Source organism: Anomalospiza imberbis, chromosome 4 (genome assembly GCF_031753505.1).
Source record: "Anomalospiza imberbis isolate Cuckoo-Finch-1a 21T00152 chromosome 4, ASM3175350v1, whole genome shotgun sequence".
Taxonomy (NCBI): Eukaryota; Metazoa; Chordata; class Aves; order Passeriformes; family Viduidae; genus Anomalospiza; species Anomalospiza imberbis.
In genome coordinates, this window is record NC_089684.1 from 69,222,108 (window position 1) to 69,246,653 (window position 24,546).

A 24,546-nucleotide genomic window follows, 5' to 3' on the forward strand; every position below is an offset into this window, starting at 1 on the left:
TCAGGAAGAGATTTGGGGTGAATTTACTAACAGAAAGCAAGTTGAAGTGACATTTTTTGACCACAAATTTGGAAGAGTATAAGAAACACACACAAAGAACATTCCTCCTAGTCATAGACCGCTACAATGGATTCCTCAAAATGGTTCATGGCCTGAAGCATGGAAGAACCCAGTCACCAAGTGCTAAGGTACTTAATCCCCATTGATTTAAATTTGTGTGTTTGTTTGCTGGGGTTTTTTTAGGGCCTAAGGTGGGTGGCTTATCAATTTTCATGACAGAAAAATTTTCGACTGCCTTTTCAAAAAAACATTTTTCAGTGAGAGAAGCCTCAGGCTTGCTAGCAGTATTAGTGCAGTTACATAAAAGCAGAGAAAAAAATTATATGTTTGGGGAAATGATAACCACACACCCCCCAAACATGTGAGGATTATCAGGGTATGAACTCTGTCTTCCATGTCTGGATAGAACAAAAAAGACCCAACTCCGATGGCAGTGCTGGGATTCTATTAAATATTTATTATATCTAAAAATAAAGAATTATACAGGGGATTAACAGGTAGAGGGCAGTATACAGAGATTCCCATCAAAAATGTGGGAAAAGCGGAAATACAGGTAGGAGCTGAGCAGACAGTGAAAAGCATTTGGAAAGTCAAAATAACCCAGAAGTGAAAAGACAGTGATTAACTTTTGCATTCTGTATGACCTGAGAGGGTAGAATTGTGATAAAGTGAATGTGGGAGGATGAAATTGCAGAATAGGAAATTTCATGTAGGAACAAAGAAGGGAAAAAAACTATAGGTGGTCCCAGCAGAGAAAAAAAAGGGATAAGACTTTGAAAAATAACCTTGTGAAAACTGAAGAGGTCTGAAAAGTGTCAAAAATGTCACCAAAACTGCAAACCTAAAGAGTCTGATGTAAAAGTGGTGGGACAAGGAAGAGGATAAAGAGAAAGAATAGAGATAATGGATTAAAAATGCTAAGATTAAACTAAAAACCACAATCTATTGTGTAGCTTCATTTACTGTCTCAGGCCCTGTTGAAATGATACTTAAATCAAGCAGAGCTTTGCAGCTTTATGGGTTTTTTAAATCAAATACAGTAAATAAATAAAAGGGGAAAAGTAAATGGGGATAAATAAATAAATAAATAAATAAAATAAAAGGGGAAAAGCTGGTATGGGGAGATGAAATAGCTATTTGGTCAAGATGGGAAGGAAATCTACAAAAACTCTTAGTGAAGTTATCCTCACTGTGAGCAGTCAGATCCCATAAGCCCTACAGGTTTATTACAATAAATGTCACATGTGTCCCACTTGCAGTCCCACCTAACCCAGCTGCATGAACAGCCTGGCATAGCAAATAGTCTTCAGCTTCTCCAAGACCTAGAGACTGAGCCCAGTGGAAGCTGATGACAGCTCTTGGGTAGATCTGTCTGTTGAAGTGCCAGACAATGGCTAAAACGAGATTAAAAATTGATTGTGTGCTGCAAAAATGGATTTCTCGTCATCCTGTCCAAGAGTCACTCAAAGTCACCAGCAGATCCTGCCCCATGCACAGAGATGATTGATATCTGATACTATCAGTTATTACCCATGCCTTTCAAAAAGCTCTCACAGCAGTGGGATCAGTCTGGGTTTTGTTGTTGGGTTTGTTTTGTTGGGGTTTTTGTTGTCTTTTTTCTCGTTTCACTTATACTTTGTTTTCTTCTCCTTTGCAGTAATTTTTACACAGTAAGAATTGGAAACAAACCTTTTGTATCTGGTTGCTTAATTACAAGTAGAACATAACATTAAAGATATTTCATAACACTTAGAAATAGAGTTAGTGAACAAAATTAATGTCAATTAAGAAACAAATGTAATGTTGAAATCCCATTTGGCAATTAAACTCTATGTACTTTGGCACTGCTCATAAAGCCATTAGAAGGATGGAATTAGAGAAGTCTTTGGAAAAGGATTATTTTTTTCTCCACGTTTATAGTGCTCCCTACCTCATGCCACTGCACTAACATTTGAAGCTATTGTTATGAATCCAAACTTCTATAAGTGCCTTTAGCTGATGTGACTACAGGTCATTCTCAAGATGATAGATACTCCAGAACAGTGAAAGCTTCTTTATGTAAAACTATTATCAACAGAAGTCTCTTGAAATACATTTCTGGTGGGCTTTTTGCCTCTTTTTTGGTCTAGTTTGTGGGTATTTTTATTTATAATGTAGCAACTTTATACACTTCCATTAAGCTTCTCCCGCATTTACAGTGTTTTTTTATCAAAAAGATTTTTAAAAACTCCACACTTATTCCTCTGCAGTGATTAGAGAGGTAGGCATCTTTAAACACGAAGATTTGTTGAAATATCCGAGGTTTTACAGCTCAGTATTTGAGGAATAATACACAAATTATGTGCAGTAATCTCTTCCAATGCAATAGAGCTGTCACTGAGTTTTGCCTCCTAATTCTTCTCAAGGCACTTTGAAAGGCCAACCCTCTGCTCACTTAAAGTGACTTTGGTTAAGAAAAAGAAAGATAAAATCAGGTCCCTATTTCAAAAAGCAAAAGCAGCCATGGTTACTACACAGTGGCTTGTGCCAGAAAAAAATAATCCATCATGAATATTATGTTGCAGCTCAAAATTTCCTTTGTTTGATGAAAGTGTTACACACTGCAGCCTTACCCAAAACTACCTGATATGGGCATAGTTTCCTGAAATATGGCACCATATGTGCATCAGTAAACATTATGTGTAGAGTAAATTAAACCAAGCCTTATAATTAGGCAGTAAGGAAATTACTGCAGACCTGAAAGAGTAAATCAGCAGTATTAAAGCACTCTCCACTTCCCCTGAAACACTTCAGAGCACCATAAAAGCCTCAATGTCACAGTGATGAACACCTAGAAATGCATTTTGAGGGAGACAAAGACTTGTGCATTCAAAGAAGTTCAAATCAAAATCCTTACTGATTGTACTTCAAATAACAGTGCATTTTCCCTAATTCTTTCGATCAGATGTTTGGAAATTTTACCATAAGTCCTTTCCTGAAGTAAATACACCAGTTATTCTACCCAATGGGAGCAGACAAAAAGTGTAAGTATTGATCAGCATGCCAGAGGCTCACAGCTCTTTCAGACCATGTTGGTGACATTCACATAATATTCATAAATTCAGTGGAAGCTGGAAGAGCAGAGGACTTCATCAAGTGGAGCATTGCTACCTCTGCCTTCTAAGCCAGTATCACACCAGAGTCCAGCCTAACACCTTTGTACCTAGAAAACAACTACAAGGCTAGAAAAGAACTACACACAATGCAGTGCACCCATATTAAATAGAATACAAGGCATAAACATGTAGCCCTGGCACAGAAATAAATCTGTATTAGCATTTGATAGTCTGCTTTTAGGAAGCCAGCTTCCAGATTTCCTTATTCAAGAGCACTGGAGTCACCGCAGGCAAAAATCAAACCTATTAAGCAACAACAAAAGGTGCTGAGTTTCTCACAAGCAAGAGCTGATGCCACAGGTGGCCTTAGGTTCAAAGAGTTTTAGATTGATTTGTGGCCGGCTCCCTTTAAAAAATGCCAGCATTTTGTCAAGATGTATTTTTGTGCAACAGAATGGGGCAATCTCAGTAATAACACTGCACTTCCCCTTGGAAACAGCCAAAAACTCCTCCTTGGTAATACAGCACAGACTCCTGTGGATCATCTGTTTTAAGTGTGACCTTGCTTCGACTCTGCCTTTGCAAAATAAATCTTAATAAACATTCCTGCAAGACTAAATTCTTAAGTTACAACCTCCTTGGGTATTCTGTACTACTTCACACTTGCATGAAGTTTTGCATCTTCAGAACAGTGTAGCAACTCTTACAAACTCTCACTGTGCTATGTGAGCTAGGGAAGGTCTGTGGCCCTTTCATTCTCTGTTTTCTTCCCTTATTTAAATTATACAGATCTTGGATTTAATAAAAGCCCCCTTCAGGATTTCTAACCTTACCCAATGCCCTCTTGTTTGCAACAAAGGGCACATCAGAGAAGGAGAACACACTTCCTCAGCCCTCCCCAGAAATGCACTGATTGCTGCACTGTCAACTGGCTCTAGTGGACAGCTGGAAAGCCAAAAGACTTCTCACACAAACCTACCTTTAGGGTGCCTAAATTAGAAATCAGATCGGTCATGACTCCCTTTGTATAAAGAGCTTATACAAAACACAGCCTGGAAACCCCAAGTCGCCCTCCAGAGATGAACTCTCCAGTGTATGTAAGGGAGGCTGAAGGAAACCCACTTCTTTACATCACCACCTGATTTCTATAACTGACATCAGCTGGTGTGAATGTTCAGAGCTCTCTCTTTCCTCTTCCCCCTCAAGTAAGAGTTTTTTATTTCTTTGGATGTGCTCTTCATTGTCTTTGGGAAGCTGAAAGGAGTTTGTTATTTAATGTATATTAAGTTTGATTAGAATTGGGTTCACTGTTTTCCACTAAAGATTTGTTTTTTGCCTTTTGAGCCCTTATGCTTCCCTTGGGCTTATATCTTAATATTCAGATGCTGTGAACCTACTAATGCTGGTACAACACAGAATACCTCAAGTGAGGCAGCTTCACCTTCAGAAGCAACTTTATTTTCTGTGCTTCAGATTATTCTTCTAAAACTGGGCAGTAAGCTTGCTTATCCTCACAGACCACAGTAAAGAGAGGATAAACAAAAAAATTAAGTCAGTTTATCGTGATCTAGAGCACCAAGATTTAATTTCTAGGTGCTGCTGGCCCTCCCTACAGCATTTGCAAGTCATCTGGTCTGGGTGTGAGACTGCAGCTGTGCTGCAATAACATGATGATAAGATTTCCTCCTTTGGAGGAAGTCCTGTGTTTTCCTCAAACCACTTATGTTCTGTGAAGAAGTAACCTATGCATATCTTTGAGTAGAGAGATTTAAGCCCACAGACTGAAAACTTATATAAGTGTCTATCCATAATATAATTGACATTGTATGGGTTAGCTGTGATAAAATCTGTTCCAACAGAACACATTCTTTCAGTTTTAGGTGTCCTGTCAGTCTAATCCCATGAGTTAATATTCATGATTTTTATTCTGAGAGTCCTTCTAGAGTCTACACCAATTTTTGGCAGGCTTCAAAGTGCTAAACTTTTTTTTTTTTTTTTTTTTACCCTAAATAGCATTCATAAACAGCAACACAATCTACGTGGAAGTGAGTAACAGAAAGAGTAAACTAAGACACTGCTGCTCAAGGAACACAGAGAGATGATAAATAAGCCCGAGATCTAGTTCCAACTGGTATAACCCATATTAAACAAAGGACAGCAAATTGCAAGTCCTGTCAGAGACCTGTGAAGTTGATAAAAACTGAGTATGGTCAAGATGTTGTCTCCAAGCTCTTTTGTTTTTTACCCAATTTGCACAACCAAATTACAGGAAGTATTTGTCTCATCAAAGTTTAGGCTTTTGCAAGCTTGACTTGCAGCCTAATACAGCTACTGAAACAGTACTACCAAGGATTTAATGACCATTGTGAGTGCCTTCAAACTCAGGATATTCTGTGGCTAAAATATAGTATAATTATTGAAGGGAGGGATGTTAGAGAATATGGCTGATAACAGGCTGATGAAAATCATGCCCAGAGTCCACCAAGTGTCTTACAAAGGAATTTGCAAGAGCCCATCTTAGCACAGGGGAATGCAAATGACTGATCAAATATAGATAAGGGTCATGTGAAAGGATGTACTTACTGCATTATACATAAAGAATTGACTGCAGGTATAAAAAGGGCAAATATGACCTGGATTTTTTTTTTTTTTTTTTTAATTTTGGCTTCTGCAGAATGTGTGCCTGGTAGAAAGACACCACAGCATGGTCACTATTAATATTAGTTCATGCCTAAATGGCCAAACCTGATCCTGAGTACCCCAAAGTGTGTCCCCATTCCTTGGACACTGATAGTGGCTATTAGAAAAAGCAGACATTGAAAAGAAGCTATCAAAGTCCTAACCCATCAGAAAGAGGGAAAACTCACCTAAACCAATGCAGAAATCTTGGAAAAACCTATCTTACAGCTTTCAGCCTACCAAGGAGCTCTCATTACATCACCAGTAACAAGGACAAACCCCAGATACACCTGAAAGCCATTTTTGGGAAATGATATAGGAAAACAAGCTCTGTGGCACTGTGGAAATCACATGCAGGGTTTATTTAAGAATAGTAACCTGCTATGGTTATACAATACCAATGTTACTGCCGTTGCAGATAGCAGAGGAGAACAGAACCATACTCTGGACTGGTGTTCTGGGGGAATGATGCTCATAGCAGTAAATCTGCCCTGTTGGTTCTTTTTTTTTTTTTTTTTTTTCAAACACATATCAATCAGTTGGCCAATTTTAAAACCATCTGACAGAGAGAAAATATCTTAAAGATGGTGAATAGCTGGAGTTGGAAGGAAAACTGTCTGTGTAGGAGAAGAGAGACCCAAATCAGTGTCCTGGGGAGGGAACTCTGTTATGTGAAGTCAGAAGCTGGCTGGCCAGAGTACCCACACAGGTACCAGCTGAGCAGGAGCCAAAAGCAGCCCATCACCCTCTGCATTTCACCTGGAGTAACAAATCAGCCTCAGGTAATGAGGAATGAGCAGGGAGAATGACAGGGGACAGAAAATGAGAGGAAACATGAGAACCGAGGACCTGAGATTATTGCTGTAGAAAGCCCTAAACAGACTTTTTACGCTGAAAAAAGCAGAATTTTATTAATTCAGGTGTTCACAATTTTGGTTTTCAGTCCTATGTCTACAAAATATGGATTCCTCAGAGGTTTGTAGGATGCTGTCTGGAAAAGACAATCTGAGGAGAGGACATTTTTGATAAAAAGAAGCGCTGAAGTGGAATGTTTTGCCTCACAGTGGTGTGAAGAATTCTTTTTTTCCATATTCAAAATCACCACCTCAGCTACTACCTGTATGTAGCTACTAATAGAATGGTCATATTTTTCTGCTTTTTGTGTACCCATCCAAAAGGTTGAGCTGGAGTCTACCACACAGCACATAAAAGCCACAAAAATATAATCAGGTGGCAAAAATTGCATTTTGATACACCCAAATATGTTTGCATTTTGCACACCCAAACTTAGATTTCTAACAGTAAGATAATATCTATTAGGCATCCATTCCATTCCAGTGAAAGCCCAGGATGTCAGAACTAAATGTTCAAAAGTATTTAGCAAAATGCAACTGGTAATGCAGATATTTCAGGACCTTCTACTCCACAGTTTCTATTAATATATATATTTTAATGAAGTTTTGTTGCCTCAAACTGCAAGGAGAAGCAGAAATCTCACATTAAGAAAAATACAGTATTTTAATTTTTTTTTTCTTTTTTCTACTTTCAGATGAAATATGAAAATTTAAAAGCTAGCAAAATTCTTTGAAACAAAGGAAAATCTCCTTGTCAATTGTAAAAATGAGGGTTTAATTTTTAATAATTATTCATATGTAAATATTTGTATTTGAAATGCTAAGCTAAAAATAAATTAATAACTTTCAAAATGAAAACTGGAAACTACTGGAAAAAATCCACACTAGACTTTTCAACACTCTCAGGCTTCTTCTTTTTTATACATTTTTTTTTTATTATTATTATTTTAAAATTTAAATTTCTGGATAATTTCTGGAAGTTTTCCAGTTTTTAAGACAATGATCATTTTCTGTGGAGAATTTATTTCATGCAGTATTTGTAAGCAGCTTTAGTAATAACATAAACCTCAGTCTGTAGGAGTTGGATGAATACACCTTAACAGCTATATGAAAGCATAATTTCCAGTACAAACTGAGACCTGGTGGTGAAAAAGAAATCTTATTTCTCTCCAATCCCTTCCACTTGGAGGCACAGGAGCCTTGAATGGGTAAAAATGAAATAATGCAGGCAGGCTGCTGTAATGGCAGCACAGATGGGTGGCATTTGAGGCAAAACAAATGGTTTTGGTGATTCCACCTCGAGAGGCTCGTGCGGAACGAAGCAGCTCAGCTATCAGCTGGAACAGGACACAGGGGGTGGCAGCAGGGCCAGCAGGTGGGACAGCAGTGCTGGTGACAGCCCAGCAGTGCTGGTGACAGCCCAGCAGTGCTGGTGACAGCCCAGCAGGGCTGGTGACAGCCCAGCAGTGCTGGTGACAGCCCAGCTGCTCTGCTCTGCTCACACAGCTCCAGGCTGAGCTGCACCTCCAGGTGCTGTGACCAAACCCTCTGGTGTGTCCTGCCTGCCTCTTTCTCTCTCTCACAGTCACCCCAGAGCTGCGAGGCTCGAAATGTCAGGTGTGCCTGCTGCTCTGGGGTTACCTGCAGCATTTGAACTCTTGGGTTGGTGTTTCTCTTTCCTCCTATGGAGGAAAAACTAACAAAAGAATTGGAATCGACCAGCACCCACTGCTGGCCTGGCTTGCTGTACCATACAGGGAAAGATGCCTTTGTCACCTTTTGGGTTTTGTCTTTCTTTTTTTTGGGTTTTTTTTTGTTTTGTTTTTTGTTTTAACTACAGGCGTGCATACTAGTGGGAAAAAGAGATCCCCAATCTTGCCAGCTGGCACAACTTCTTATCAGATCCAGTTCTTTCTCCAGCTTGTTCAAAATGAAAGGCTGATTCAGCCTGGAAAAGAGAAGGCATCCACATCTTCTAGCACCTTCCAGTGCCTAAAGGCGCTACAAGAGAACTGGACAGGACTTTTGGAAAGGGCATGGAGTGACAGGACAGCAGGAATGGCTTTAAATTGCCAGTGGGCAGGGTTACAGAATCACAGAAATTTTAGGGTTGGAAGGGACCTCTGGAGGTCATCCAGTCCAACCCCCTGTCAAGGCAGTGTCACCTGCAGCGGGTGACACAGGAACGTGTCCAGGTGGGTTTGGAATGTCTCCAGAGAGGGAGACCCCACGGCCTGCCTGGGCAGCTGTTCCAGTGCTCTGCCACCCTCAACATAAAGAAGTTCTTCCTCATGTTGAGGTGGAACTTCTTGTGTTTTAGTTTGCTGCCTTTAGTCCTTGTCGTGTCGCTGGGCACCACTGGAAAGAGTCTGGCACCATCCTGTGATCCCTGCCTTGGAGATATTTATATGGATTGATGAGATCCCTCTTCTCTTTTCCAGACTAAACAAGCCCAATTTCTACACTATCTCCTCATGAGGGGGATGCTCCAGACCCTTCACCATCCTTGTGGCCTCTGCTGGACCTTCTCCAGTAGCTCCTTGTTTAAATTGTACCAAAGAGCCTGGGTCAGATTTTAGGAAGGAATTGTTCCCTGTGAGGGTGGTGAGGCCCTGGCACAGGGTGCCCAGAGAAGCTGTGGCTGCCTCTGAATCCCTGGAAGCACCCAAGGCCTGGCTGGACAAGGCTTGGAGCAATCTGGGACAGTGGAAGGTGTCCCTGCCCATGGAAGAGTGTTGGATAGAGATGGGTATTAGGGTAGGGTCCCTTCCAACCCAAACCACCCTGTGATTCCATGAAAATCCAGAGAGGAATGGCAGCTGTAAGCCATGGGCTGGTGAGGTGTGTCTGCTTCCAAGAACTTGCTCAGTCTGACTTAGCTTCACGTTCTTGCTGGCAGTTTTTAGTAAGACATATAATTAGATGTCCAAAATAGTTTCCCAATTCCCAGGAGAGTTGAAATGATAAGTTTAAAAGAGGTAATTCCATCAGAATAAGAAATATTGAAGTGACTGTGAATTGTGAGGCGGAATTTTAGCACCGTGTGTTCCATCCACAATCATTTCCCATGTCTACATGTTATGCAGATGATGAAATCAAATCTCAGAAATAAAGAGCTAAGTGACCTGGGGAGAAAATGAAAAATCAGTCTTAGATGAGTCAATACTGAGGACTTGCAAGGAAGCCTGACTACCAATTGGAAACAAAAAAATCTATCTATTTATCTATATTTGTATTTTCCATCACCAAAACGCCTCTGTAGGTTATTTAGTTTTATGGTGTTAACATTAAACATCCAAAGTCTGAAAAGCAAGCTTGAAAAGGGTTTCATTAAGACAAAAGGCATGATGATATTCAAAGCTGGTTGTCTCTCCAATGATTTTTCCCAGAATACAAAGACTGAAACAGTGGGACTCTGTAACCTCAGGCCTCTCTCCCCAGCCATCAAACCAAGCCCACAGTGACACCCTCACACTCTGGAATTTAGCAGGCAGGTCTGGGCAGCCACACACAGGTACTCTGCTGATTATATTAATGTGAGAAGCAGAACACTGATCATGATTCTGAAGGATTATGATTTACAGTCAGAATGCACATTGTTGAAAGCAGACTCCATCTTGCTCTACGTTTGTGCAAAACCCAGCACAATTATGATTTAATCTTGATTAGCTTACTAGCAACTGCCACAATTTAATAAACATTATACCTACGTGATTAACTTCCATAAAGATCAGAAACTGTACTAAAAGCTTCATATCCAAGCAGGAAAATACAATATCTGTGCTTCACTTTACCCACATCCAGAGTTCCAGCCTCTCTGAGGCTGAACACTGCACAAGGGTGAATACACATGAAAAGCACACATCTTATTAAGACAGGTGCCATTTTCATAGCACGTTTCAAAGTAAATTTGGCTTTAGGGATGAGTAATTCAGGCAACTGCTGAGAGCCTCACACAGAACTCACTCATGTGTTAGTCTGCTACTTCCTTGAAGCAGTGAGAACAGAGGTGGGAGGCAACACATGGTCCCAGCTCCACTGCAGAGCCGAGGATCCCACAAATTTGGAGGTCAGAACAGCAGAGATCTCTCTTCTGTCATTAGCTGAGCAGCAGATGTGATGCCAGGCTTTATAGAGGAGCCTCAGTGATTCATATTGTCTGTAGGTCCACTGCAATGGGTTTGTTATTTGGCAAAATAAGCTCTGAGAAGATCTTCAAACACGTCTGCTAAAGGTTAAGAAGGAAGAGCTGAAATGAGCTGAGTTTTAGCAGTGCAGAGCACTGGTTTCAAAATGCCTACAGGGGCCACTCTTTCCGAAACAATCGTGCTGCAAATAGGGGCCTGAAGATACATTTAGATCTTTACTTGGTTTGGCAGTTTTCTGGATTTGGGATCATTTTCACAGAGGCCGGGTAGAATTTTCATTATTATTATTATTATTATTATTATTATTATTATTATTATTATTATTATTATTATTATATTTGTACAAAAAATGCAGAACTGGGATCATCTCTAATGGAGAAAAAAGAGCTAAAAAGAGGCAATCTGTTCTGCCTTAACTTGAAGTTGTAAACAGAAACTTCTCCCTTTTGGTTGCCAATCTCCTTTCACTTCTTTTCCATCTCAAGGTTTCTGAATTAATCTTTCTTTCTTATCACAAGACACAATGATAAATGTACTAGAAAAAAGCCAAAATTTATTGTTTAAACTAGGTTTTGCAGTTATTCATAAAATCATAGGATAGTTTGGGTTAGAAGGGGCATTTAACGATTTTCTGGTTCACTTCCCTGTGCCACGGGCAGGGCCATCCTCAACGAGATCAGGTTGCTCAGATCCATCCAACCTGGCCTTGAGTGTTTGCAGGGATGGGACATCCACCTCTCTGGCAAAATTGTTATTTATTATGACTTTCTGTATCTTCACAGGATCTTTCTTTAATACAGTACCTTGGAAGTTCTCTTTGAATATATTTTACTCTTAATTTTTCCTTTTCATATTCTGCTCATCTTTCCTGTTACTCCAGTGAGAGTATTCAAATAAAACACAAATAAGCACATATGCCAGTGTTTTTATGACTGAGGTTTTTGAGCTGCCAAGGCAGGGAAGGTCTGGACAATCTGCCTCCCCTCCCACATGGAAAGACCATTGGGGGTTGCACTTGGAATGCATTTCCTTCTCCCATTTTTTTTTTTTTTTTGTCACAGGAAATGCTGCTACTTTGCTTAATGTCATGTGCAATGTAAGGCCATATCTAAATGAGGACACCAATCCTTTACACCTCCTCGTGTGGCAAAACCAGTCTGAAGTTGGAAAGCAATGATTTCCTTGGAAAATCAGGAAACATTATCAAAGGCAGGGCTCACCTGTCTCCGAAGGTCTCGTGTCTTCTTGGTCATCTTGTCAATGGCAATGTTGAGTGGGTCTCCCTTCTCCTTCCTTCCAGTCTGTTAAAAACCCAAAATTTTAGAGTTAGAGAAAAATCCTCTAGGCAATGTAAACTTTTAAAAAAATTAGTAAGGATTCATCAAAGGAAATGATTGCAGAGTTTTTGTTTGCTACCATCAAGTTTGCTACCATCAAGTTGTTATTTCCAAAGTAATGTTTTCAACGTGTTTATGTGCAGGAGGCACAGAAGATTATTTTAGAAAAATCCAAAACTGATAAGAACAAAGATTAAGGTGACTCACCGGAGAGTTCAGAACTTTTCCACCAATAAATTATGTGCATATATTATAGCTAATACTCAAAAAAATCTGGCAAGACCTTTCACTATAAAATGAATATTAAGAGTTTCTAATCTCCATCCTGCCAAGCACTGGGAATGTTAAACATGATAATAAGCAGCAACACAGCTTGAGGACAGAAGGAAAATGGTCCCTATGCCTGTAACAGGAATCATATTGGCAGACATTAGGTTCAGTATAAAGAAGAATTCCACTTAAAACACTTTCCTGCAGGAAGTCTCAAAGCAAAACTCCTCACGAAGATTAAAAAGGGGGAAAAAAGCCTTTTGTGCCTCATAACCAATGGGGGGAAAATAAGGTTTTCAGGTTCAATGGCACAAAAAGCATTAAGTGACTTTGTTAGCTGTATTACCTTTCTCTTAAGAGAAAACTACTTCTCTAAAGATTTGTCACATCTTTTGCACATTGAACTCTGTTTGAAAGCTTTTCATCAAGATTCAAAATGATCTTCCATTCTTTCTGGCAGTACTCTTTCCTTCCCAAGGCTGTTTTCAAATGCTTCTATTTAGAATTGTTCCTTGCATATGATTAAGAGCGATTTTCTCTCTCCAGCTGAGCCTAATAGCACACGTTTCTGGGAGCTATTGAGAAGTCACTTTTGGGGTGGGATGGGGATTAAAGACACCCTTTTAATGATACCCTCTCACATGTACAGCACTGTTATCAGCCCTACATTGGCAAGAGGCCTCTGTTCCAGTCTTTGCTTTAGGCATTCATTCCAGAGAACGCCTGCTTTCTGTTATTGCCTGTAATTCTAATTATGACACGAGGCCAAAGCTTTTATGATCATTTAAAAATCTGTAAAACCCATCTCCTTTTTTTATTTAGAAATTCAAACATAACAATATCAAGTGCCACCAGAATTTAATACAAAACATAAATTTACCTCTTAGCTTTCTGAAAAGGATCTATTACAAATTCTGGAATTAATCACACAAATTGACACCAGAAAACAGAGAAAGCATTTGCTATCACACAAGAGGAGGCATCTGTGTCACCCGCTGATATTTTTATCTCACTTTTCTTGTGTTCATCCTTTTGACTCAGTTCTTCTGGTCCCCAGCTGAAGAGCCACATCTCTTTAGCCTGAGCAATGTCAGCACAGGCTTTTGGGTTTAGATGTCCCAAATTCAGCCCCTGGTATTTTGTTCAGGACAGCAGGTGTCATATGTGCACACAATCGAGGCTGTTTTTCAAGCTGAACTTTCACAATAAAGCTGAGGCAGAAAAGTTTGGTTCAGCAAGCCTCTCCTGACTGCTGGAATGGTACAGCAGGGACTGCCAGATGAGCCAGTCTCAGCCAGGTTCTAGTTTGTTAGACTACAGAGTTATAGTCTAAGAAAACTTAGAAAAAAAGAAAATTACTCCAGCTGTGTGCTGTGCGGTTGCTGAACCAGGTTTCCTTGGTGACATTCATGTTCTGGATGCTTTATTTTCCCAGTCAAATAATTCAATTTATCTAATATTCGTTAAATTCTTCTCTTCCTTCTCATTATTTAAGCTTTAATGGACTGGCTTAGAAAGATCCACAACCACAGAAGACATTCTAAGACTTTTTTTTTTTTTTTAGGGCAAAGATAATATTTGTTTGGCACTTTTTCTTTCCTTATTTTTAATAAAATCGGGGAATAATTTGCTAGACACACTAAAATTACTGTGAGTATTAACACAATGTGAATAATCAAAGAGCAAACACCAAGACACTTACGACTACACAGGGATGGTATTTTACAGGTCTCAAATAAAACAAGTGGCTCACAATTCCTCTTCACTGCTCTCAGGCAGGGCAGATGTATTTAGTATTCACCACCAACATGGTGAGGTCAAGCAATTAATGCTTGGCACCCATTTAGGGGGTCAGAAAGTTGTCCTTGAGCAGGAACTTGGGAATCCTTCCAGGGCAGTCCGTTACGGGATACACTGACACTAAATAAATTAAGCATTTGATAAACTGCACCGTTTAGAGGAAAAGGCTCCTGGCCATTGGAAAAAAAAAAAAAGTAGAAATTTTGAGAGTGACCTCACAGTTTGTAATTTAGGTTCCTCATCTGGGTATGTCTCATAGGTGGAAACTCTCGCTGCGAGCAGGCCCATGGCATCCTAAATCCAGCACCCCTCCTAAGCCTCCCTTCAAATCCATCCGGTAACTTTTTGACTCCAGTTTTAAACAAACAGTGTTTATATAAACCGTGGCCCTTGAGGTACATCCTATTGTGAAGCACAAAACAACTGGGAACCCTTCTGTGACCCTTAGGCCACACAACACAAACTGTCCATATCCATCTGGCCGGTCCCTTGTCCCTCCAAAGCAGAGCAAAGCCTGTTCCACATTGCTGCGTGCAATTGCCCACATTGTGCCTCAGTGCTGCCTGAGAGGATGAATGGGATGTGCTGGAAAACTAAACCAAAACAAGAGATCCAGTTGAGCTCTCTCAATGGCAGTGTTTTATTAACTCACACAAATACTGAAGTCTCCCATTCTGCTCCATTTTTACTTATCCAGGAATTTTAACTGACCTTCACCTGTTACTTATAAAATGGCCTGTATACAACCCCCCTTTTAGACTGTATACAAACCCCCTTCTTCACCATATGATTTCAAAGCAATTTGTTTAGTAAATCACGTTATTGAAAAATAACTAGCATGGCATGTGATGTTACATAGCTTCAGGCAGGTCTGTCAAACACCATCTGCTCTGTGCTGAAAATATAAGTTTATTAAAGTTTATTTATTTAAGTCCTTAAATACTCTTATTTTATTGTTGCTCTGTGATAAATTTTTGGCCTTCATTCCTAGAAGGGATAGAAAGGAATTTATTGGTTTCCTTCCTGAAAAAATGAAGCTTGGTTTTCAGCCATTTGCCATTTCTCTGTTAATCTTTTTCTGCAAATGGAAGAAAGATACTTTGGGATGAAAAGGAAGTAAAAATTGCTACTGGCGTTGGGTTAAAAGGAGAAGGAGGAGAAATGCACAGAATTCCTTGAATGCCAAAATATCTGTATTCAATTTCCTATGGACAGAATTACATCTATTCATAGTGTAATGGGAGAACTTTGCAACAGGAGACTATATTAATCAAGTCCCTGATTTCTTGTGACCATTACCAGCAGTTGCATACTGCTTGTACTCGAGATATTTTCAAATATTTTCTCAGTATGAGTTGCTTCCATTCTAATTTCCTTAGAGCTTTTCCCTGCCCATCTGATTCATTCTCAGTTCAGGATGAGCCAATTCCCACAGGCTCTGACCAGGGGCTGTGCTGGCTGCAGACTCCCCCATGTCAGGAGAGGATCTTCCACTGCATTTCTACCCCAAGGCTGCAGTTCCCCCCCAGGTCACTCAATGTCAGATCCAGCTCCCTGAATACAAAATTCAAGTGTTTTTAAGCCTGATTGGCCACCTGACATGAGAAGCTGTGTAGTTTCTCAACACATCCATGTCTGGTAAGTGGGAGAAATCAAGGTAATGACTGGTCTATTACTCCAGAAAATGCCTACAGCCTCAACCAGTGTCAACAGTACTACCTGAACAATAAAGACAGAACACACGCATTTATAGTACAGTCTGAAAAGTCTTACAAGTAAAACTGCATTTATTTATATAGGGAATTTCAACTTCATTTGGTTAGGAAATGAAATAATAACAAAATGCACTTAGGGATGGTGAGAAATTTCAGCATCTGCTGAATGCTAGAAAGATCTCTGCTAAGATACAGCACTGGTTTTCCTTTTTACAAAGACCTTTCCCTCTCCTTCCATTTTTCCTTTTTACACTTTAAACCATTAGAGTAAAATATTAAACTCCCAAAATATGTATCACAACTATTAAGGACATTTACATCCCACGATTTGCTCATTACAGAACTCTTTTGATCAGCATGAGGTACTTAACAGGACATTTTTCTAACCCTAGAGAATATCACAGAATCAAGATGAGGACAGTCAGGCCAATCAGCCCAGAGACTCAGTGCATTTTAGATGAGATATGTTCAACCTTGGAAGAAGATGCTCCAGAGTGGAACTGTGTTGTTGGTTTTTAATAATTCCAGATACCAATAATAAGGAAATTGCAGAGATCGAATTTCAGCACATGAAACAGATTAAATTACTACTAGCAAAATCATTATGATAAAGACAAATGTTATTGTAATGGAAATCCTTGCATGGAAAAGTTAGGATCACTTAGAGATGTTGGAGAAGAAAGCCAATACTTTGAGCATGTTATTATAAAAAAATGCCAAATGAACAAGGCTGACAATGGTAACCAGTAAGAGAAGGGAATGGAGTGCCAAGAAATACACAAAAAGTGGGGCAGCTGCAGGCTACAAAGTAATGTCACAGACCAAACCACAATGTGTACCACAACTAAAGGAGTGATTGTTAGAGAACACTATTTTCATTTAAAGTTCATAATTTAGAAGCTCAGGGTTTCAATTAAACAGTAACAATATTAATAACAATAATCTATGTAAGATGTTTTGGACCCACCATTTTCAGACATTCCTCTTTTTTCTCTGCCGCTTCAGATGTAAGCCAAAATATCTGGCAGAGCTCAATCTCCTCAAACATCAAGTGTTGCATGTCCAAGACACCCTCACTACTGTTTCAAGTAATTTAGCCTCCAGGAGACAGCTGCAAAGATTATCTATTGACCCAAAAGCTACCAAACACTGATCTATTTTTATATTTTCATCATCCCCTAGGTAGAGGGCTCCATTATTTACAGGTTATTCAGAACTTCAATATCACAATGTTTTATTAAGGTGTAAATTGCTGCTCAAAAATGTATCTGTCCTAATATTTTATTTTAAATGTTGAACATCACTCCTTTAAAACTATGCCAATGTTCAATAGCCCTTTTAAAAGTGATGAAGAGAAGCTTAGTACGAAAAGAAAAAATATTTTGAACAACAGGCATAGGCTGCATCTGTGCTTTTAAGCAGAAATCTAGTTTTAAACATAGCAATACATAATCCCCTTCTGATAGAAGACAATTTATTTTGGGTCAGGAAAAGGCTAAACAATATATTTCAGGAGAAGTCGAGACTAAATTTCACTGGAAGTTGAAAATTCTAGCAATTTTCTATGGAGATGGGTCAGGAAAATAAGTTTAACAAAATCTGTGTGGTTCCTCTAGAGATGAGCTGAAGAAGACTTCTTAAAATAATAAGTTTAAGGAAAGATTGAGTGTTAAGAAGTCTCTTGGGAGTGTGGTATGAATGTGAATTACTGTTGTGCTCAGTTCAGTGATTTTATCGTATTTTTATTCATATAAATTATTTTGGTTTTAGAATTTATTCTAAGGAACTGCACTGGGGATTCTGCCATCACCCAATTTCCAGCTTCAGTTTTGCTATAGAAACCCCTTCTGGGGAACTAAAATTTGTACGCTCCCATGTGCTCTTAATAATTCATTTATTTTGTCAGGAGAAAGAAAAAAAAATATATAATTTTGTACAAAAAAGGTTGTGTAGTAAGGTCTTTAGAGCTTTGTTTATGTGGTTGCAAAGGAGAAAGGCTGAGTCACCACAGAGAAAGGAAAAGACAGAAATAATGGAATGACAGAATGGTTTGGGGGGTGGGAAGGGATATTAAAGCCCATCTCATCCCACTCACCCTGCCATGGGCAGGGACACCTTCCACCAGCCCGGGCTGCTCCAAGTCCCAGTGTCCAGCCTGGCCTTGGGCACTTCCAGGGATCCAGGGGCAGCCACAGCTTCCCTGGGCACCCTGTGCCAGGGCCTGCCCACCCTCGCAGGGAACAATTTCATGCTAATATCTGATCTAATCCTGCTCTCTGCCAGAGGGAGGCCATTCCTCAATGTCCTGTCACTCCATCACTTGTAAATATTCTCTCTCCTTTTTCCCTGCAGGCTCCCTTCAGGCACTGGAAGGCCACAGGGAGGTCACTCCAAAGCTTTGTCTTCTCCAGGGTGAACAATCCCCCATCTCTTGGCCTTTTCCCCCAGCAGAGCTGCTCCATCCCTCTGATCATCCTGGTGCCTCCTCTGGACTTGCCCCAGCATCGCCCTCCTGTACTGGGTCAGCTCTGCAGGTGGAGGGGTCTCACCTGATGGGGCAGAGGGGCAGAATTCCCCCTTTCCCGCTGCCCACACCGCTGTGGATGCAGAGAAATCCCATCTTGGTCAGGACACGGCTGCTTTGCAACAAAACACTGAATTACAGCCCCTTCCTTCCACAGAAATGCTCAGTTCTAGAATGCCACTCACTAAATAATCTGCTCATAAATGTATGATACAGGCTATAAGTTCTCCCTAAATAAAACAATTGCTCTCAGCAGTGTTTAATTACCTTGTGACCAGTGAGTCTATCTGGTTCCAGGGTAGAATGAATAATTACAACTATGGAGGAACCTGGGGAAGCCACCTCCTTGCAATCTCAGATAGTAAATAAAGTCAATAAAATTAAAATGAACCATGAGCTGGACACGGTATCAGTACCTGGGGTGTGCAAATCTTATCCCTGGCCTGCGTCCAAGCAAGTTTTATCTAGGTCTGTACATAATTAAAACTAAGTATGTAATAAAGAAATAATAAAAATTGTACCCATTAATGGTTGAAGAACATTCTCTTGTTATATTTTATGTATGTTTTTTTATGCAGGCCACATCCCCACAATATCTGAATGCCTTCAGGGGGTGAATTGGTGAATTAAATGGTTTGTTTAATATCAGCCATGTGCAGTTTCTTCTTTCAATCTCTCCAAAGTGGGAAAATTTGTGTGTAGGGGAGTATTTTACTTTGGTTTGTGTCATTATTTTTCTTGTTTTGCATAATTCACTTTTGTAGCTACTTCCTGTCTTTTGGCAATAACCAAAGATTTCCAGAAACATCATCAGTGGCAGCAGTTGGATTTGAAACACCAGTTAGGATTAGGGCTTGATCATACTGGTTCCCAGGTGGCAGCTGCTATTATTGACTGATATTTACCCATAATCACGTACTGGCAACTAAGCTTCCCAAAAAAAAAAAAAAAAATAACTGGCTGAAGAAAGAATTTACATTTAAAATTATTAGAGGCTGCATGAAATGGAGAACATTTTCCACTCTTCAAAATGAAGGCAGCAATGGTTTGGGTTTGGTGATTTCATTTTTTTTTTTTCATTTGTAGAGAATACACTGAATAGTTCTGTAATTCTGTGTATTTTTGAACGAGGGTTTCCAACATCACTGTGGTGAGGACATATTCTTGCTTTTCTAGCTACTAGCCAAGACTGGATTTTACAGCATTCTAAGGCACTGAAAATTCAGAAAAGGCATCTGGTGGGACCTTCCTAAGTGACAAAGCTTGTGTAACTTGCAAATCTCATTGACTTTTTATCTCATAAAACACATGCATTGTTTGGAGGGGTTTTTTTGACAAGGGGTGAAAGCCATGCAGCAATAAGAAATTCTTCCCCCTGGCAAGAATATCCTGCCATCATGTAAGAGGTGTGTCATTTAATCAAATTCAGATTAGAATGTTGCACACTCTGTCATTTCAGATATATATCATTTCAGTGATAGTGCTCAGGGTAGGACCACTCCATTTAATTTTACCATTCTGAAATACTGAATCAAATCTAGTTATTTTAGCTCTTTCTATATTCAAGATATAGTGACAGGCATTTTTAGAGCACCCATCTGTCTTGCATATTTATTTTAATACAGAGTACTTATCATCACAGGGGATTGCTTCTCTCCATTGACAGTGGAGGGGAGCTTGAACTACTTGATGATTAATTCTTAAAAGAATAGTGATTTACATGAGATAAACTGCCTATTTAATAGCTGCAATGAGTGTCCAGCCCTCCTAAGGATCAGGCTGGAGATTGTATTTTGGACAAATGTGTGATTTGCATGATTTTCTTCCAGAGAATTAAAAAAATACAGCATTAAAAGGGCGAGTTTTTTATAAGCCTCTGCACAAGACATTCTTGTCCTCCTAGGATGGGATATTTTGAGGTCCTAAAAAAATCCACCTTCTTCCCACTGTCTGAAAGAAACACACTTCATAATTTAGATTCAACATTGATCTTAACACTTCCAGGTCCTTTCCAAGCTGGCAGCCTGTCACAAGTGGGACAATATTGATCCTCAGGGGTCAATATTAGGCTCAACATTGTTTAATGTTTTCAAACAGGCAGAAGAGAAATGGGTAGGCTGAAAAAGTCCAAAAAGGGGCCAGGAGGACGATCCAAGCACTGGGAATGCCATGTAAGGAAAGGCTGAGGGAACTGGGTCACAGAAACACCACAACTTAATGAAGACAACCAAAAAGCCCCTCCAGTTATATCTGTATTTCTCTAATCAGCTAACAGACATATGGCAACATCACCCTAATTTGGAACTGAAGCTTGCTGATAAGGGGGGGAAACGAGGGAATGCAGCTGGAGGAGCCAAGACTGATACCCCGAGAGAGGATTTCTGATACATCCTGGAGGAATCTGGCAGTGTGTGTAATGTGATCTCTGGGAATGCAGGGGATAGGAGTGTTAGCATGCAAGTCTACTTCTCATCCTCCTTTCTGTCCCCCTGTCCTTGGGAGCTGATGTCCGTGAAGCTTCCCCTCACTCCTTCCTGTTTCAGGGGTGATTTTATAGCAATATGTGTTAGAATTTTAATTGGGTGGAATATTTCTTGCAGTTAAAGAAGATCTTTGCAATGCCTACTCAAAGAGGAAAACATCAGGGTTTTCATAGAAGAAACTGCACATTTCTATTCAGAAGATGCTGGTACAGAAAATTGATGCTGTTATGCTTAAATGCTTACAAAAAATAGAATTTTTGAGGAAAGAAATGTGAATGATGTAAACTGTTATAAAAACATCAGCCTCACTGAAGCCACACTAATTTACACCAGCTGAGAATCTCCCCACTCATCATTTAAGCAAAATCTTGCAGATGTTTCCATTTAGAAGGTCAGAAATGTTTACTCCAGAATTCAAAATTATTCTAATTTCTTCACAGACTTCTACTTGCAAAGGGTCCACTACAAACTCCTCATTTAACCACCAACTGCTTTGCAGCTGTAAATTGCAATCTGCTTTTAAATTGCTCCTGGATGCCTTCTCTTAATCTAAAATAATGAGAAAAAGGAGATAGTACACATTTTTTTTTTTCTTTCCATTCAGATATCAAAGCCCTTAGTGAAGGACTATGCAAATAAAAAAGTCAAAATTTACCTACTGAAATACAAGCTTTTGAAGAAAAGTCTATTCTATTATTTTAAGCATAATAATGTTCCTGAGTTGTATACAGTTATTAAAAAAACCTTGTGCCTTCTGTTAAAATTCTGTTGGTGAAAAAGTTGATGCAGTACAGGCAACTAAAAAGAAGAGGGAAGAAGTAGAGAATGTCTCACAACATGTGATGAACAATACTTCACGCATCTAAACTCTGAAATACATTGACTAAATCTTTGTTATGTGCCTGGCACAGATTAGTGGAAATACTTGTCAGAGCTCTCAGTGGAGGTGATATCCATGTCTGGTATTTCTGTCAGGTTTATGTTTTATTCACTTTTAAACAGCACCTGTAGCTCTTCTCTTCCTGGTTGGTTTTAGAATAAAGAGTACATTAGGAGCCACAGGAATTAAATGCAGGACTTCCTGGGACATCTCAGCATTCCTTGAAAACATCCTTTCAGTATTTTCCAGCTCTCTCTCTTGAAGGAATAGGAGAACCACATAACACTGCTTGATTACAAGGAAAGGCTTCTTTGTTTGTTTAGGTATTTAAGATTTATTATCTCCATTTGCCAACAGCATTTGTCTGTAATGTTGGCTTCCACAGCACGGGCTTTTAAGCATTTTTTTTTTTTTTCAGCAAATAAGTTTCTTAACCAAACAAGCACTTCTGACAAATGAAGTGACCACTGGAGGTTCATCAAAGCATTCACATTTACAGGTATAAAATGAACATTTCTCAAGAACATATTGAAGGTCCAACTCTGCCTTTCTATTTAGGTGTAGAATTACTGTTCAGGGCACAAAGACAAGTATTACACAGAAATCAACCCCCCCAGATATTGCCTGACTGTGCCCTGGAAGCACAGAACTGTTTTGGCTGCACTTACAATGCTTAGATTAACAAATATCACTGAAAAATAGGATTTCAACTGGTTGGCTGCATCTGTCACTATGCAATAGACCTCTGGATGAGATGTGTATTGACTATTACATCTGCATTTCTTTCTTTTTAATTGTATTGTGCTTATATTCCTTGGGTGATCCATGAGGAAACAAGTGTTTATGTCCAATCAAAAATGTGATCATCAAGGCAGGCAGCTGAAAGTCAATGTCAACTCAGTATTTCTACTTATAACAGAGGACTAAATGTATTATCCAATGAATTGTTAGTTCTTTTTCCCTTCTCTTGCCAGTTTCCTCCAGACCAGCCAGGGAGGGGTTTTTCTCTTTGCATTCTCTTTAATAATCCAACTTGCTCTGAACACTTTATTACAGTACACAGTGAGACAATATTTGACATAATTTTGGGTGATGTTTCTTGCATCAGGTGGACCCCACCTGGCACCTGCTGTGCAGCCTCCACAATTACCTGGGGATGTGTCAGACTCTCTGAGGGCAGTGACACATGCCTGGCAAGAAGGGTTTTCACTCTGGCACTCTCCTGTGAAAACCCCACCTTCAAGCAAACAATGAGTGTGAGCTTTAATTGCACATGTACCAAAACTTCAGCTCCTGTTTGGAATGAATGCAGACAGAGCAAAGAAAAGAACTCAATCCTCATTACGGTAATTAAGCTTTCACTTTGAGTACAGGCTTCTTTGCTCCTTTGTAGGACATCACAACTGTGAGGCAACAGGGATGAAATAAAAAAAAAAAGTAAATTAAAAAAAAAAAAAGAGTTTTTAAACTCCAACCTGACTTTTAAAAGAGTTCAAGAGCAAAGGACCAGCTCTATTTTCACAGAGCAAAGCCATGGTCTATTCCTGCCACTGCCTCAGATCAGTGTGTTAAGTGATACCCATTCAAATTACTTGTCAGTTTAATCAGAGGAAGTGAAACACAATTACAGGGCATTAGTGTAAAAGCCAGCACAAAATAACAGAATGTCCATGTGGGATATCTGCAGCAAAAGCCTGTTGAAAATAACTCCGTGACATTTTCATCAACAGTCTTTTCTTTTTTACAGAAAAAGAAACCTTTTGGAAATGCTATTACAAACTAATTAGGCATAAGATAATGCTTTACTTCTACAGACTGATTAGAGGCCTTATTTCCTCTTGTAGATATCAGAAATATTTTTGGCTTTTGTTTTGTTATTAGAAAAAAATTAAATACATAAAGACTTTTACTGAAGTGATAACTGGTGCATTTACAAAGCCTCTCTGTGCTCCCTCTCAAGTCAGCAGGAGTTTTGCCATTATTTCCACTGAATGATTGGAGCATTCATTTTTCATGGACACTCCAAATTTCCATTGAATAAAAGATTTTTTTTTTTTTTGGAATCCTCAAGCAGATGACTTGGATTAAGTGAGTGAAATGGGAACAGGGAAGGGCAAGGCTGCAAATTTGGTAGATTCTAAAGGACAAACAAAAATGCAAACCTGCCCTGAAATAAATCCCTGCCTGGAGTCCCCAGGTGGGATATGCTGGGGTGGGCACTGTGCCTGGAGTCCCTCTGGCTCTTTCACCCCAATCTACACCACAGCTCAGTTTCACTGGAACAGGTAAAAAAGTGCCCAGTTCAGACGTGTAAAGAAAAAAAAAAAGGATTTATGAACCCCCATGACAGGAAAGTAGACTGAAGCCCTGTGTGATCCTCAACCATAAAAACAGAGGAGGCAGAATAACCTCTACGTGTGTTAGAATTTTTTTTTTTTTTTAATTTAAAACCCCTATCAATGCATGTCTTGAGGACAGAACTGAAAAAAGCTGGGAAAAGTCTTCCCCTTCCAGACCTAATTGGATTTTTAAGATCCAGAAGAGATGGGGGCCTGGACTTTACTCAGCACAGTGAATCTCCTGGAATGAAGTGACTTCACTTTTTTTAAGAGCCACAATGCCTAGCCCAGGTCTAGGTGCCCCTACGGTAAAATCACTTAAAATTATCATCTTGTAATTCTGAGCTCAGAGACTCTGAGGT

At 39.5% G+C, this 24,546-nt stretch overlaps 1 protein-coding gene across 13 annotated transcripts in view; it reads right to left on the reverse strand.

The window, feature by feature from the left end:
- CTNNA2 (catenin alpha 2) overlaps window positions 1-24,546 on the reverse strand; it is a 463,302-nt gene that overhangs the window by 103,845 nt on the left and 334,911 nt on the right. For all 13 annotated transcript variants that reach the window (XM_068189021.1, XM_068189024.1, XM_068189023.1 and 10 more), the window contains one exon: window positions 12,057-12,137. In XM_068189021.1, the coding sequence (XP_068045122.1) occupies window positions 12,057-12,137 (81 nt within the window). The remainder of the gene's footprint in view (window positions 1-12,056; window positions 12,138-24,546) is intronic.